Consider the following 14,833-nt stretch of genomic DNA (forward strand, 5'->3'; position numbering starts at 1 on the left):
GGGAGTGGGAAAGCACTGATGAGCTTAGTTAAATCCCATTCTTAGCACAGTCACAGTGAAAATGCTTGCTAAAGCCCAGCTGATTGTTCTTGTGCCAGTGCCCTGGGGACAATAGCAGCAGTACAAGAGTGTGGGGGATGCTCTCATTTGGCTATCAGCACAATTGTACTGAGATTTACTGTAGGAGGTTAGAGAGCTCCCCAGTACACCTCTTCCCATTACCATTAGGCTCTGTGCTGTACCCTTACACAGCTGTGGATGGCACCTGAAAGGGGCACACCTTTTACCTCTCCTCCATCAAGCTGCTTTGCTCTATGTGGCAGCAAAGTACCCACACCATCACAAAAACCTGCAGAGATAAAGAGCAGAACATCCGTATTTCATACTCCAGTCAGAAATTCTTTGGGAGACAGTGGCTGTGAGGTGATGATGGTGTGGCTGTGTCCCGAGGGAGGGAGAGCCCAGCACACAGCCTGCATCTGCACCAGCTGATGCTATCAGCTGTCTTGGGAGTACCTTGGCTGTTCCTCAAGTGACAAAACTGTGGAACTTTGCAATGAGTCTTTCATCTAAACAGAAAGTATGCAACATTATTCTGGCCACATACATTGTAGTAAAAAGTGCTCTTGGTCAGAGGCAAGTGAGTTCTCTTTAGCATATTAGTAATTAGCTGCATTAATTAAAAAAGCCCAGTGACAGAAATGCATTACAATTTTAAAAGACCATCTATACAACCATGAAAATTTAATCTAAAAGAGACAATGCCATGGTACAAAAAGTTTATTTAGTCACGATTTTGTAAACATATGAGGTAAATTAACATTTACATCAACTTGTTTCTTACAGAATTTAATACACAAGGCACTTCTTTGAAGACAGTACTTCTGTTTGTTGTCGCTATTGTTATAAGCTCCTGACAGCCCAGAAAACTTGTGTTTGTTCTCAGATTCTGTTATGTAAAAGACAAACATCTGATAAGCACAAGAAAGCTCTCAGTAAGCTTTCTTATGCTTTACAACCCTTTAACTGTGAGAAACGGCATCAATGGAAATTAGGAATATATTCTCCATGTTAAAATATGTTCACATATCTTGCATAACTGTTCAAGGCTGAAACTTCTAGAACTTGATTGGCATCTTACAACAAACTTAAAATGCATATCTACAATTTCTTTTTCACATCAGTGTTGGTTTTTTTTTTTTTTTGCTTATGCAGATAATCCCATTACCTTTCATGGTCTTATTTGCAAGAGTAAAAATAACTTGCATAAAATTGTATTTGCAGGCTCAGAACCATGGTTTTGGCTAGAAAGCAAAACACTGGTCTTTTGAAAAGTCTTCTACAGTGTAACAGTGCAATGTTTCTCTACAACTTACTTTGTTTGGAATTTTAAAACATGCTGTAAATTTAGCACTTGAAGGATATATGTCACAGCGACTCTTTGTCAATGAACCTCTAAACACACAAGAAAGCACGTCAATAATAATGAAACTTAGTTTATTTGGTAATAATTGAGTTCATGATGGAAAGTTATCTTTTTCTATAGTGTGCTCCCTATATATCCTGCTCCCATATTTTAAATACACAGAGAAAACTGATCAATGATTAGGTTAAATCATCTTTAATGGGATTGCCTTATGTCTGAAGAGTTCCTGTGTTACAGTAATACATTTCTCTCTTAGGTTTAATATATTGGCAGAGTCATCCTTTTACTTCTTATACAACTGTAAGCTTAGAAAACCATTTATTTTATCTAAATGTGCAATCTGAAATCAAAAACTGAATGTAAACTTCAGAAAATCAAAATTACAAGAGCACACATTTCACAAGAAAAAGTAAAACATTTGGAATAAAATAATAATAAAAAACCCCAGCCTGTTCAAATCCATGGTGTTAGTGTCTGTATTAAACAAAAAGACCTGGGGGCTCAATGCTCTGCTGCAGACTGTTGACACCCACGTGAACTCAGTGGAGTACAACAGTTTGTAGCAGCTGAGGAGATGGTCCCATGACTATCCAAAACAATGCCTAAGTACTGATCTGATTTTTAAAGCTTGTCTTATTTTACTGATCCTATACTTACATACTCACACCAGAAAATAATCTTGAGAGCTGCAAAATGTCAGGCATTTAATTAGCTCTAAGCGCCTTGATAGACAAATATACTGAGGAAAAGCAATCCCTGGTACCACTTTGCACACAACTTACACCAGAAAAATGCACAGTTCATCAGCTTTTTCAGTGCACGCTACCTATTTTCAAGAAGTTATGATTTTTCAATGCTAGCATGGACCAACAAATTCAAGGAGCACTTTTTTATCTATGAAAAACAGAGAAATTGATTTTCATATTCCACTTTAATAAAGGGAAGGTTCTAGCAGGCTGTCTTCATTTGATCAAAATACAAAGAGAAGAAATGTTGGGGTTTAAACTGTTTAAACTCTTAAACTGTTTTCTTTTGTGTTATCTGACAGCTGCACTAATTAATAAAGCCCAGTGACAGTAAACAACTTGGAAATTAGCAGATTATATTTGCCAATAGATTCTGTTCAGTAAGTTATTAGGTGTTTGCATGTATTTTCTAGAACTATGGAAGTCTTCATAATTATGCTTTACTCATAGCATGTAGAATTCAGTAATGACTCATCTGTAAAGTACTCAAAATTAGCCACACCAATAGGGTTTTTTTTCCCCATCAAACCTGATTCCAGATGTGATGCAGCAGCTAAAAGTGATTAGTAAGCACTAAGGGGGAGGTCTGCCAAGAGTTATCTGGGCTTAAGTGAAGAAACAATTACTGGACTCCAAATGAAATTGTAGGTAATGAAAAGGCTTGACACTGTATATTTACATGATGGAACTTAAACTGATTTAAAAAGCACAACTTGTGAGTTGTAGCTTTGCTTTTTTTTTAGACCAGTACTGCTTGGATGCAGGGGCTGCTCTGTCAGATCTCTCTTAGGGACTTTTAGTAGAGTTACATTTCCCCCCCCAAGCTTCACCTAACAGGAAAAATTATCTTTAACAGCTTTCCAGTAGTTACTCTGCCTGAAAATACCATATATACCACAAAAGCACCTGAACTCTCCGCAGGTCTAGCCACACGTTAAATTTGAAAAGGGTAGACTAGGTATCAGTTGATCCTAAGTTAAACCTATCTTTGTCATTATTTTTTATATATCATACAGATGCAATCCTTTATGACACACTCTGTAAAGACTGTTCTAAAGTAAGGACTGCAAGATTCAGAGTTCCATCAAACAAGAAGTCAGTTTTGCTCTCAGGCGTTGATACAAAAACCCCATGTATTCCAGGTGGTCTGGTTTCTATAAATACATTCCAGAGAGACTTTGACTTTATTCTTTAGAAGCATAAAAGAAAGGAAAATGCAGCCCATGAATTTTGACGTACAAAAATACAGAGATGCATACTGCCTTATATCAGTAGTACCAAGTTCTTGGTGTTTAGCAAAACTTACATAACTGCTAGCATAGATGCTAGTAAATCTACAGAATTTTTGAGTATCAAAATGCATTTGTTTACATCTAAGCAACTTTATCAACTTTAGTCTAAGTTCAGCATAGTTGCATGGATACAATATAAAGTAGAATTTAGCTTGTTATCTTTCTTGCAGAAAGGGTTTTTATGGCTTATAATATAGAAAATTCATGAGAGCATGCCTGAAGCTGAACACCTAATAGAAAATACCTTTATTGTACTACTGTACATTGATTTTTAATGCAGTGTCTGCCCCCAAGGTCAGTGGCAGCAGAAAGACTTCTCCTCACCTGGTTCATCACAGGCAGGTCAAGGAAGTAATGAGACATCATGGCCAAGAGTTGCAGAACAGTGCTTCTGATCATGAGAAACTACACAGGGTTTACTTATGTCTACTCAGAAAGCAGTAAAAATACAGGTTTAATCTTGAGTGCTGGGAATATATTTTAACACTTGAATAAATTCAACACATTCAGGAAAACATTTAACAGCAGAGGTAACTGGCAATTGTAACTGCTTGCCACAGGGTGACCTTGACGTGCTTGAATAAGGACTCCTCTGCCAGGCCGAACACTTTGAAGATGCAAAGGGTTAGCCCAGTGTGTTTGACTGCTCTTCTTCAATTACAGTACTTTTGATTTATAGCAGCAATAGGACTGACTCCGAGCTTCAGTTCTTTTGGATTTTAATTAGAACAGAAAGTGGGCCTAATCCTGCATTCCTTTTTATACCCAAACTCTCCTGAGCCTTATCAGGCATTCAAAATTCTGATGTCTGTGAGAGTACTTGTTACAAAGGAATAAAGAACAGAGCGAGCTGTAAGGAAAGCTGCACTTTAGAAAAAGATATCAGTAGTTTCCTCCACCCATTTTTCAAGGGAAACATAATTTTCAAAAGCAGGATTTTAATGTCTTTATCTAAGGCCCCAAATCTACATTCTTTCTGGCTCCCAAGACTCTATGGGAATGTTAGTTTTGCTTGAATAAGGCCTGCAAGATCCATCCCCAAATCTTGCTCCTTGTTAAATTGAATGGAAATCCTGCAAGTGACTTCAGTTTGATCAGAACAGACCCATCAGCCACTAGCATGTGGTACAGATATTTTAGCCACCTTTTCTGCAATACAATATTGTCTAAATCTTTTTTCACTGACCTACAAGACACAACAGACTGTAGTTAAAGGAAAGGGTAGGACACAACAGGAAATAATGTTGCTTTGGGAATTTTACCATTAATAAGGGTCTTTCCACTTACGTTTTCTTGTAAGATCAAACTAAAATGATTAATTACACAGTCTAGTAATTTTAAACCTACAGATCAAAATCAATTCTCAAAATATTCAAATACTTAAAAATATGCACTCAAGTTTACATCTAAAAAGCATTTTCCCAACAAACTTAAGCTGATACCTAATAGTCTAAAATGCAGAGCTGTACTTTATCCTATTGTCTGTCCATGGGCAATGTATAGGGTCACAGTGTATTGAAATCATAATCCTTGCTTTCTGAAGAGAAATTGTTCTGTGTAATAATTTCTGAGGTGTGGTTTAAATTCCTGTCCTCCTCTAAGCAATTTCAGAAGTCATCTAAAATTATAATCAAACATGTTCAAACATATGTGTAGGCTTAAAAACATGGTGTGATCATGGTCGGCAAACACTGACTAGAAGGTCAAACTGAACAATTCCTAACAGGTCGAGTAGAAAAAATTATAGAAAGATGAATCTCAAAAATCTATTACAGGGGTTACCTAAACTCTGCCTGGCCAAGGACCACACTGGCGATTTGCCATGAGCACAAAGGCTTCATTAAGTCATGTTATGTGGAAGAGACTGAGTCCCCTTTAATATGGCAAGTTGGTCCTTTGAGGTGACAGGTGCCAACTGGCAATGCCACCCTGATGTTTGCCACAGGGCTATGCAAGATTTAAGGGGAAGAAAGTAAGTCATTGCATCTGCTCGTGTAGAGCTTATGTGAAGAAGGGTGGAAGTGAAGGCAAGGGCAAGAGGGAGATGACAGGCAGCCACGTGGGCACTGGGGTATTAACATTTTTCTCAGATGAAGTTCAGCCTCTGAACACATGACCAGCAACCATCACCACCTCTTATCTGTGCAGGCCTTCCCTACAGTTGCCTTTGGGAGATCTGCCATAGACATGTGAAGGGAAGCATGATTGGTCCCCTGGCCCATGAGCTGTGCTTCGGTCACCCCTGACCTATTAGAAAATGTTGGTACTTTTTCCCACTACAACTCACAGAGTGCAAAAACAGCAAGCGTCAAAGTTTGAAGCCCAGGCCATCCCACCATGCAAGGCCTGGCTGCCCCGAGCAGCTCCCCTGCCCTCTCTGCCTTCCACCACCCGCTCCTCGGAGCAGAGGCGACCACACTACACTGCCAGGTCATCTGACCTGGCTCTGCAGCTGCTCGACTTACTGGCCCTGCTCAAGCGCCGTGTGTCTACGAGCAGCGGTGGCTCATGCATCTCCACAGTGGTGCAGGCAGGCAAGACAGGCCGTTCTTCTGGCACCTCCTCCTCACCCTCCACATCCCACTTGCTGCCACTTGCCCCACTCAGGCTGGTGCTGCTGCCACTGTTGACTGCAGCAATGGGCAGCCCCACTGGGGGTGGGAGTAGCTGCTCCATTGGCTCTTCCTGCTCGGGAAGAGGATGCCGGACACTGCTGGGGGTAGAGGATCCTGTGGAGCTGGAGGGTGCCTTCTGCTGCTGCTCAGCTGCCATGTTGATCAAATTCTGCTCGGCCACCATGGCATGGCTGTTGCTGTTAAAGTAGTTGATGACGGCTGGTGTCGGTGTGGGGATGGGGGTCGGGATGGTGATTGGAGTAGAGATGGGTGTGGGGGTCACAGCACGGTGCCTCTCCTCAAGAACTGGTGGAGCAACAGGGTAGCTGGCCACAGAGGTCGTGTTGGAGGGGGGCCGTGGTCTTGGAGCAGCTGCAGCGTAGTATGGTGCCATGGTCACTGGGGCCAGCAACGGTGTGACAGCGCGGGTGTCAGGCAGAACAGGGGTGGGCACGACAGTCGTTACCACCACGGGTGGTGCTGGGGGTGGCAGGGCAACAGGTTTGGGCTCCCCTGTTACCATGACTGGTGTCATTGTTGCAACAGGCATCTCAAGGCTGTACCGGCTTGTCATGCCCTGCTTAAGCTTCTTCCACCCCAAGTGATATATCTCAAGCATGTTCAGCAACAGGGAGACAGAGGCCACCACTAACATGAAGATGATGAAGATGGTCTTCTCAGTGGGTCTTGAGATGAAGCAGTCCACAGTGTGTGGGCAAGGTGAGCGGCTGCACTGATAAACCGGCTTTAGCTCAAAGCCATATAGGAAGTACTGACCCACAATGAATCCCACCTCAAACAGTGTCTTGAAAACGATGTTGAAGACATAGGTACGGAGCAGGGCACCCCCCATACGGATTCTACCACGTTCATCACGAATCGGGAGCTTCTCTTTTCCTCTTTTACCAAGAGGATCCTTGAAGCTATTGCTGCCTCCTCCACCACCACTGCCAGACACTGCTGCTCCTGGGTAGCTGCTGTCTTTGATGCTTCCCTTCTTTTTTAGCTCTTCTTTCTCTTTCCTCTTCTCCTCCATTCGTACAATGTGCAGCACATGGCCCAGGTAGATGAGGGTTGGAGTGGACACAAAAATGATCTGCAGCACCCAGAAGCGGATGTGAGAAATGGGGAAGGCTTTGTCATAGCAAACGTTTTCGCAACCAGGTTGCTGAGTGTTGCATGTAAAGTCTGACTGCTCATCTCCCCAGACCTCCTCAGCAGCAGCCCCCAGCACCAGTATCCTGAAGATAAACAGTACTGTCAGCCAAACCTTGCCAATAACTGTGGAGTGCTCCTGAGCATTCTCTAACAGTCTCCCCAGAAAGCTCCAGTCACCCATTGTTTCAGATTTATAACCTACAATAAGAACATTAGAGCAATTAGATTAACGTTAAAAAATATCTTACAATTGCACAATGCCGGGGCACATCAGATTGATTCTCAAAAAATGACAATTCTTAAATGCACTTCCTTGTAAACTATGGCACACTTACGTTAAGAACAACAAAGCCCTGTGACCATGCAGCCATGGGTTTTGATGAACACAGAAGTAGGATGTTTAGTGCTTACACCTGGCTCATACATGTGGTTTTATATATATATAAGTATATATATAAAATATATATATCTACACACACCAAGCAAGAAAGGTCTGTAACTAAAATTTCTACGAGATTTAAATATTTTTAAAACATTACTTCTGTTTTCTTCACCTGAGATGCCTTTAACCTGCCTGTTTTTCGAATAGAACAGGTGGACAACAGTTCACTTAAACGGAATATTCAAATCATTAATCTTCGATTAATATAACTGCACTTGTGTCGGAGTGTGATACAAAGTTTGCCTAACTCTAAACATGCTATTGTTATCAGGATTTACTTACTCCAGCATTCAGGAAGTTAGTAATGTCCAAGTCTCTGCTATTTTCGCACTGTACAAACACAGAAAAGTAATTACTCAAAGCCTATGGAATTTACAGTTTAATTCTGGAATGTGTACACCACCACCAGGCATGTTCTCAAAGCCTAGTCAAGTTTGAGTTTGTTGATTTCTAAGAAGAACAAATTATTTGAGTAACCTAAAATATTGGGAAGAATCAGAACTTCTGAGAGGAATGGTGGAAAGGTTTCTATGGCATTTTCCTTACTGTCCTGCCAGCTGCTGTTACTGAACCACCACCACCACATTATTAAAAAAAAAAAAAAAGGCACTTTACAAAGTGTGCACAGAGATTTTCTTAGGAATACAAAATTGCACCCTATAACCTCCATTCTGTGACAAACAATTGGTGTATAGCTTCTCAGTAGTTTCCAACAATTCATGTATGATGGGCTTCCTATGTCCAATTCTAGGCAGTGACAGAACTTCGGATTTGGAAAGGCTTAAAGTACACAATCAGATTTCTCACAAGTTGTCTTCAACTGAGAAACAAGCTGTTACCTGCTGGTGTCACTTTTGTTATCCTTGGCCTGTTCCTAATTGGAATGCATGTAAGAATACTGGAATATATGTAAGAAGTACATTTTATTTTTCTAATGAACACACCTGTATTTTATATGTCAACCTTCAACTGAAAACAAAATGCAAAATTTTCAGCTAATTTCAATACCTTCAGAAATACTTACATAATAATTACATAACAATAATTATATTATTCAAATATAACAATTTGTATGGAGAAAAAAAAAAAAAAAAATTCACCACTACTGGAAAAGTCTAATTATCTTCTTGTTCAAAAACCTCCAAATATTTCATAAATATAACTGAATTACACTTTCATCTTTTTATTTTTATACTTACACTCTTGCCAAAATACCCATGTATCTTACAATTCCCAAGAAGAAAAGACATTCATCATTACAGGTAGGATATTACCACTGAGAAAAAGTACTATATTTGGTGGCATATTTACTGTGATTTCCAACAATGATGTCACTGGTTTTCCAGATGAAGCATTTCCAAAGTCTGTACTGAACTTCTGTCAGTCTTTTAGTTAAGGTTATTCAAGTTACCTTTTTAATAACTTGCTTTTACTATGAGGCAATTAAATACCAATAACTGCAGAATAGCATACTGTCACACAAAAGGACACAACACACCCATTCGTATTCTGTGTTTTTGTAAATCCTGGAATACTAATTCACTTTTTATCCCCACAAAGTTGACTCAACAAAAACTCCCCCTAAAAAACAGATATTTGATATTCTACAAAACCACATTTCCTTTAATATAACTAAATTCCTTTTCCAGAAAAGAACAATAAACTATGGATCATAACAGCAATGAAATGTCAATTTTGTGTAATAGTGTCTCAGGTCCTAAAACAATTTTAAATCTTTTTTTTTTTTTTTTAATCTCAAAATAGTAGCCCAAAACTGAATAAATTGTTAGAATACTTTATTTTTATAATCCTAATTTAATATATTTATATTATTTTAAAATTTAATCCTCAATCCTAATTTTGTGAAGTTAAAAATCTTTTGGAAGGTGAAGTAATTTTAGTCTTGAGCAGTATTAATTTTTAAAGGAATAATTAATTAATTTTGTATCTTTTTTACTAAACCATTTGAAGATACATTCAGTTTGGTTTCATCTTTGGTCAGAACTAATCTGCCATTTGGGAATGTTCTCATTTTGAGTAGGAAAATGTAGGAACAGTGAAATGAATAATGTTATATTGGATGGATTCAAGTAGTTTAGCATAACCCTAAGTTCAGTATTTCATTTCTCTTCTGTTCTTTGCATTATTCTGTGCCTCCATTCAGTTCCCTCTGCCTCGCTTTTTGTTTTCTATCCAGACCAAGCAAAACAGGTGGCTCAGATAATGAGTACTCAAAGTTGTGGCTTGTTCTTTTGTTACTAATACTTGTAACAAAAACTTATTAATCAGCAAAAGTTATCACATTCAATCTTCTTTAATTTATAAATTATGGTCCATTTTCAGAATGGTTGCCATTACCTTTGCATCCAGTGGCACAGAGACCACACACTGTTCTTTATAAAGACAGATGGTACCTTCTATTGTTCAAAAAAATTAAGTTAATCTGCACTCCTGAAAAATGATAAACCCTGCAGTGTAAGGTGAACAGAGGTAGCAATCTTTTTTTTTCCCTAGAGGTACACTTTACTGTATCTCTTACTAAGATCACCAAGTGATGACTACAACAAAAGCAGGGGGTTTTTCTGTGCTTTTCTGAAGAATTATCTAGTGATTAGTGAAAGAAAAATAACTCATTAAAAGATGACAAATAATACCATCTAACTTATTCTCAATCATCCTTCATTCACTAATACTACTTATGATTTTTTTTCTCTTTTTACTACAGGTCAGTATTGCCCAGGCTTGAGATTATTCAAGACACTAAAAATGTGACACAATGCATTTCTTAAAGTATGCACTTATAAAAAGCTATTCTAATACTTAAATGAATTTAAAAAATTATTTCTAAGATCAGAGTGTGCAAATTGACCCTGTACACAAAGAGAAGTGCTTAAACAGTGAGCAGATACTTCACAGCATCTTAACCACACAGAGGTGAACTGCAGAAGTCATTGCCTTCACTACCAATGTGTATAACCTGTGGTACATAATACAGGAAGGATGTCATTTCCAAGTGCAATACAAAGATACATATCTCCACTGGCTGGAGGGTTCTCAGAAATTGAGGTCCTGTATTTTTCTTCAGTGTCAGTAAGTTTTCCAAGCAAATTTTCTTTAAGCCAACATAACTCAGCCAAAAATCACATCAAGAATTTTAAAGGGTTGCCTTGATACAAATAATGATTAAATGACATAAAACAAAACCAGGAAGCTCACAGAGCTCACAGAATGTTTGAGTTGTCACCATTAAGTTCAACGATAAAATACCCAAATCTAAACAGCCACAACTCAGTATTTTAGCTGAGAACAACTCCAAGCTTCTATAGTATGACATAAACTTCATTTGTAGAGTATTACTCTCAGTGTTGCTGAAACACAGAGCAAGGCAACTGTTAAATTTTAAGCTTCCATAAGGATTGTGAAGAGAAAGATTTTCTTTTGCTGTGCTTGAAAAAAATGCAGATAAGAATTGAAACATCTTTATCTGTATTTTGTGACATTCATGCAAAAATATCCATTAGGTAAGACAAAGAATCTGTCTCAGAAAGCAATCTAACTCACTGGTATAAAAAGCAAGGATTTCACTAGCCCTCAGATCATTTAATAAGAACTGGGAGTCATATAGTGTTTGTGTCACTTAGAAAATCATTCCTCTGAGACAAATCTTGAAAAATGGGCAGTTCATAAAAACTGGAATGGATTTCTGTTTAAGAATCAATGATGTGCTATTAATCACTAAGTTTAGCACATGCACAAATACACTTTCTGGATGGTGTGTTTATGTGTGATGCCATTTATATCCCTCTACAGGAGAGAAATAATTATCAATGTGGCATCTATGAACTTGCCAGTTATTATTTCTATTTCTCATGATGTCACTGAAGAGGTTCATCATGATGTATCAAGTATGTGAAATATGATATTTTAAGTATTTATAATTTTACTTGTACGTGTACATGTTAATGTATTTATAGACACATATGTACACACATAAATAACTATACTAGTACAGCTAAAAAATATCCCTTAGCAATTACCTAGAAATGTAACAGATGTCCTTATCTAAATAAGATTTCTTAAATTCAGTCCACATTTTTTTTGTTTCTTGTGACAGTCTAAAATATTGGGATTTTTTATCTTCAAGATTAGCTAGATTTTATAAACCAGTATGAGAAAAAAATGCTGTTAAAAGAGAAAACAAGTTGCCATATTTCCTTTGTTTTTACACTGAACAATCAGGCGTCTCTATTACTACCACGCTTTTAACTGCTAACTTAAATCTGATAAAAGCAGTCACCCTGCACAGTTTGTAGCATGATCATGTCATTCCAGACAAACTGGCAGATATGCAGGGACAGAATAAGCTACTATAATTTCCAGTGGAAGCTAATGGTATTTGATCATGTGCATATATATAAAAAACACAACAGTGGGTGTTCCAAAAGTCACAAATGAGCTTTCATAATTAGCTTTATAAACTGTTTAAATAAGGACTTGAAAAACACCCTTCTTCTTGCTTATAGTGTCATACTTTCCAACACATCTATTATCACTTTCATTGTATTTTAATCATATGTTAAAAATTAATTCCTCAGCTGACCTTTTTATTATCTTAAGCTTACTTTACTGCTGTGGATTCTCCTTAAACCCCAGACGAAACTTCACCTTTTCTTGGCTTCACTTACCTCTGAGTGAAAGTCTGGCCTGAGTAAACAAAAAGTGCAAGGAGTGCAGGGCTGAGCCCAGGAGAGCTACATCCCACCTGTAATCTCCTCTGTTCCCTGGCACAACAAAGCATTGCTCTGATTCACTACTCGAAGGAGAAAAATAGGCACAGTAAGTAACCCCTCTTCTCCCCCAGAATACTCAAATGCCACCTCAGAGCTCTACATTGGAATCAAAAGACAGTAACTTACCAATGAAACTCTGAAAAGTGTGAAGGGTGTGGAGCTACCAGGGGACTATGGAATAGCCAAACATGATGGAACAGTCCCTACATCCCGAGTGAATGAAGCACGAATGAGACAGATCTGTCAGGTGCTCACATACCATGAGCCGCATGGATCTAAAAACTGCCCAGTTCAGAGTGTCCCGCCCCCTGCCCCAGAAATACAAGGGAGAGAAGATACTTTCTGGCATTCAAAGACACAAGACCCTTTTTCACTGCAGAGAAGCAGGTACTCCAACAGGCAAGTATCAGTCTGAGGGGACTTCAGGCAAGTTACAGTAACTGTGAGGGACACAGTGCTATATACCCTGTTCAAACTTCTTAAAGTACGTTTTTGTCTTATGGAAAACATTTAAATCTTTTTTATAGTTTAATTCTAACATATTCCAGTAGGATTTTCCCTTTTAATTTCCCTTACAGGGAAACTCAAGTACTTCTGGCTACTCAGTTCAATTCCTTCTGCATTATCTATGCCAGTGTCATAAAGACACGCAAAAAAAAAAAAAAGCCCAAACAAACAAACAAAAAACCCAACCAAAAAACCACCAACACAACAAAAAAACCCCAAACCACAAACAAAACAACTTTTCTTGATTATAACATTGGCAAACTTTCACTTAAACAAGCTGCAAGTATCTTCCAAAGAATATTTATTAATCTCAAATTATTTGCAACCCGTGTGAGTCCTAAGTGAACAAGTGTGTGACTGGCAGTCTGGTACCTCTCACACCACAGATGTAACTGGAAAGGTAAAAGCCTGGTCAGCGCAGGGAGGACACCCTACTATCAGGAGAAAGTGTTTGTAAGGGCCAGGTAACTCAATGCTCACCCTGAGAAACCCCAGAATCATCTTGGGTTACACTCCTGAACGCCATCATTCTCTGTGAATGATGGCCCACTTACAGGGCCGACAGCAATTCTGGCTCTGCTTCTTATTTAGGATTTGACTTTAGCCTGAGTGTAAAACTGTCTTGAAGTGCACATCCGTGTTTGAATGCTAGTGGAAACCCTTAAGGAAGACGTTAATATGCCCCTACACATGCACACTTCTGTGGGCCATGCTCACAGCAATCACAGCCATAAATCTGCTGCTTCTCCTTCGCTGCATTTTCTGTGAGGTTTGAACACTTTTCGCTTCCACACCGGCCCCAGTTATCAGTCCCCTCTGCGAGCACCGCTGCGGGCATACGGCTCCCTCGGTGGGGCAGGAACAGAGAACACTTACACCCGGAGATACTTAAAGCAGTAGGGCCCTTTCCACTATTCCTCCTCAGCACAATCCGCAGAACTCGGGCTCGCCCTGCCCTTCTGGAGCCCAACTCAGGGTCGAGGGGCACGGCAAGCGGCCACAGGCCCCAGGCCGGCTCCCGCCGCCTGTCCCCAGCGCAAGCTCCGGGTCTGCCAGCGGCCACGTCCCCTACAGCAGGGTCTCCCGGGCTGCTGGCCCGCCCGCCGAGCGGCACAGCCCAGGCTTGCTCTACTTACGCTTTGCGGGACCAAGGCTATTTTAAGTAGCAAAACATTAACTCGCTCAGAAGACTCCGGACAGTGTTGGCTCATAGCTCGTTTAATTAGGAGGAAAAAAAAAGCCCCAAAGTTCGCTCGGGCTTCGGCAACGACCGGCGGCGGCGGTGCAGGGGCGCGACGCGCCGGGAGCCCGGTGCCCGGCTCCCTACCTGCTGCCTCGGCTGGCGACGCGCCCTGGGGAGGGCGGGCAGCTGCCCACAGGCCGCCTGCGGCAGGGGACCTCTGACGGCCCCGGCAGGCTCCGGACACTCGTCCTCTGTCCCTTCCTTCCTCCCCCCCTCTGTCTCTCTCTCTCTCTCCCCTCCCCTTGCCCGCCTCCCACAGCTGGCAGAACCGCAGGCATAACGCAGCCCCTTCCGAGGGACCGGGGAGTTTGCTTGACTCTCACGAGCGTTTAAAACGTTGCCACTGTGCTGATAATCCATCCTCCTTCGCGGGCCAGGGTGAGACTTCCTGAGAAACAAACAGGCTCCTCCTCCGAGAGGACAAAAGCTAAGAACCCCCTCCCCGACAGGTGCCCGCCCGCCCCACGGGGATGCGCTCGAAGACGGCGAGGCGGGACCCGCTCGCTACCTGCACGCTCCTCGCTGCCTGCCGTCCCCCCCCGGCGCCCCTTAGGCAGCGGGGTCAGGGCCTCCGGCACCGGCAGCCGCACCTTGACTGCCGCGGAAGGCGGGTC

General features: G+C 40.7%; 1 protein-coding gene across 4 annotated transcripts; it reads right to left on the minus strand.

Annotated features, from left to right (window-relative positions):
* Nucleotides 1–3,681: 3,681 nt before the first annotated feature.
* GJA3 (gap junction protein alpha 3) lies at nt 3,682–14,419 on the minus strand. 4 transcript variants are annotated; one of them, XM_061374641.1, is made up of 2 exons: nt 14,304–14,419; nt 3,682–7,435 (listed from the first exon to the last, which is right to left on the minus strand). In XM_061374641.1, exon 2 carries the CDS (start codon nt 7,416–7,418, stop codon nt 5,883–5,885), a length of 1,536 nt encoding a protein of 511 aa, XP_061230625.1. In that variant the 5' UTR covers nt 7,419–7,435; nt 14,304–14,419; the 3' UTR covers nt 3,682–5,882. The 4 variants fall into 4 exon arrangements, with proteins under 4 accessions (XP_061230625.1, XP_061230623.1, XP_061230624.1 ...); XM_061374639.1 differs by having other exon boundaries at nt 14,113–14,419; XM_061374640.1 differs by lacking the exon at nt 14,304–14,419 and adding an exon at nt 12,596–13,097.
* Between the last annotated feature and the right edge of the window lie 414 nt (nt 14,420–14,833).

This window comes from Neopsephotus bourkii, unplaced genomic scaffold, assembly GCF_033783945.1.
Source record: "Neopsephotus bourkii isolate Nb327-2 ecotype Australia unplaced genomic scaffold, CSIRO-AGI_Nbou_v1 NB_1638, whole genome shotgun sequence".
Classification (NCBI taxonomy): Eukaryota; Metazoa; Chordata; class Aves; order Psittaciformes; family Psittacidae; genus Neopsephotus; species Neopsephotus bourkii.

Excerpts from the sequence above, each read along its gene's own strand:
- GJA3 (XM_061374638.1), bottom strand. The coding sequence starts at position 8,400 with ATGAATTGTTGGAAACTACTGAGAAGCTATACACCAATTGTTTGTCAC. Across the intron at positions 7,436-8,156 it reads GATTCTTCCCAATATTTTAG|GTTATAAATCTGAAACAATG; the intron begins GTTACTCAAATA and ends TTCTTATTGTAG.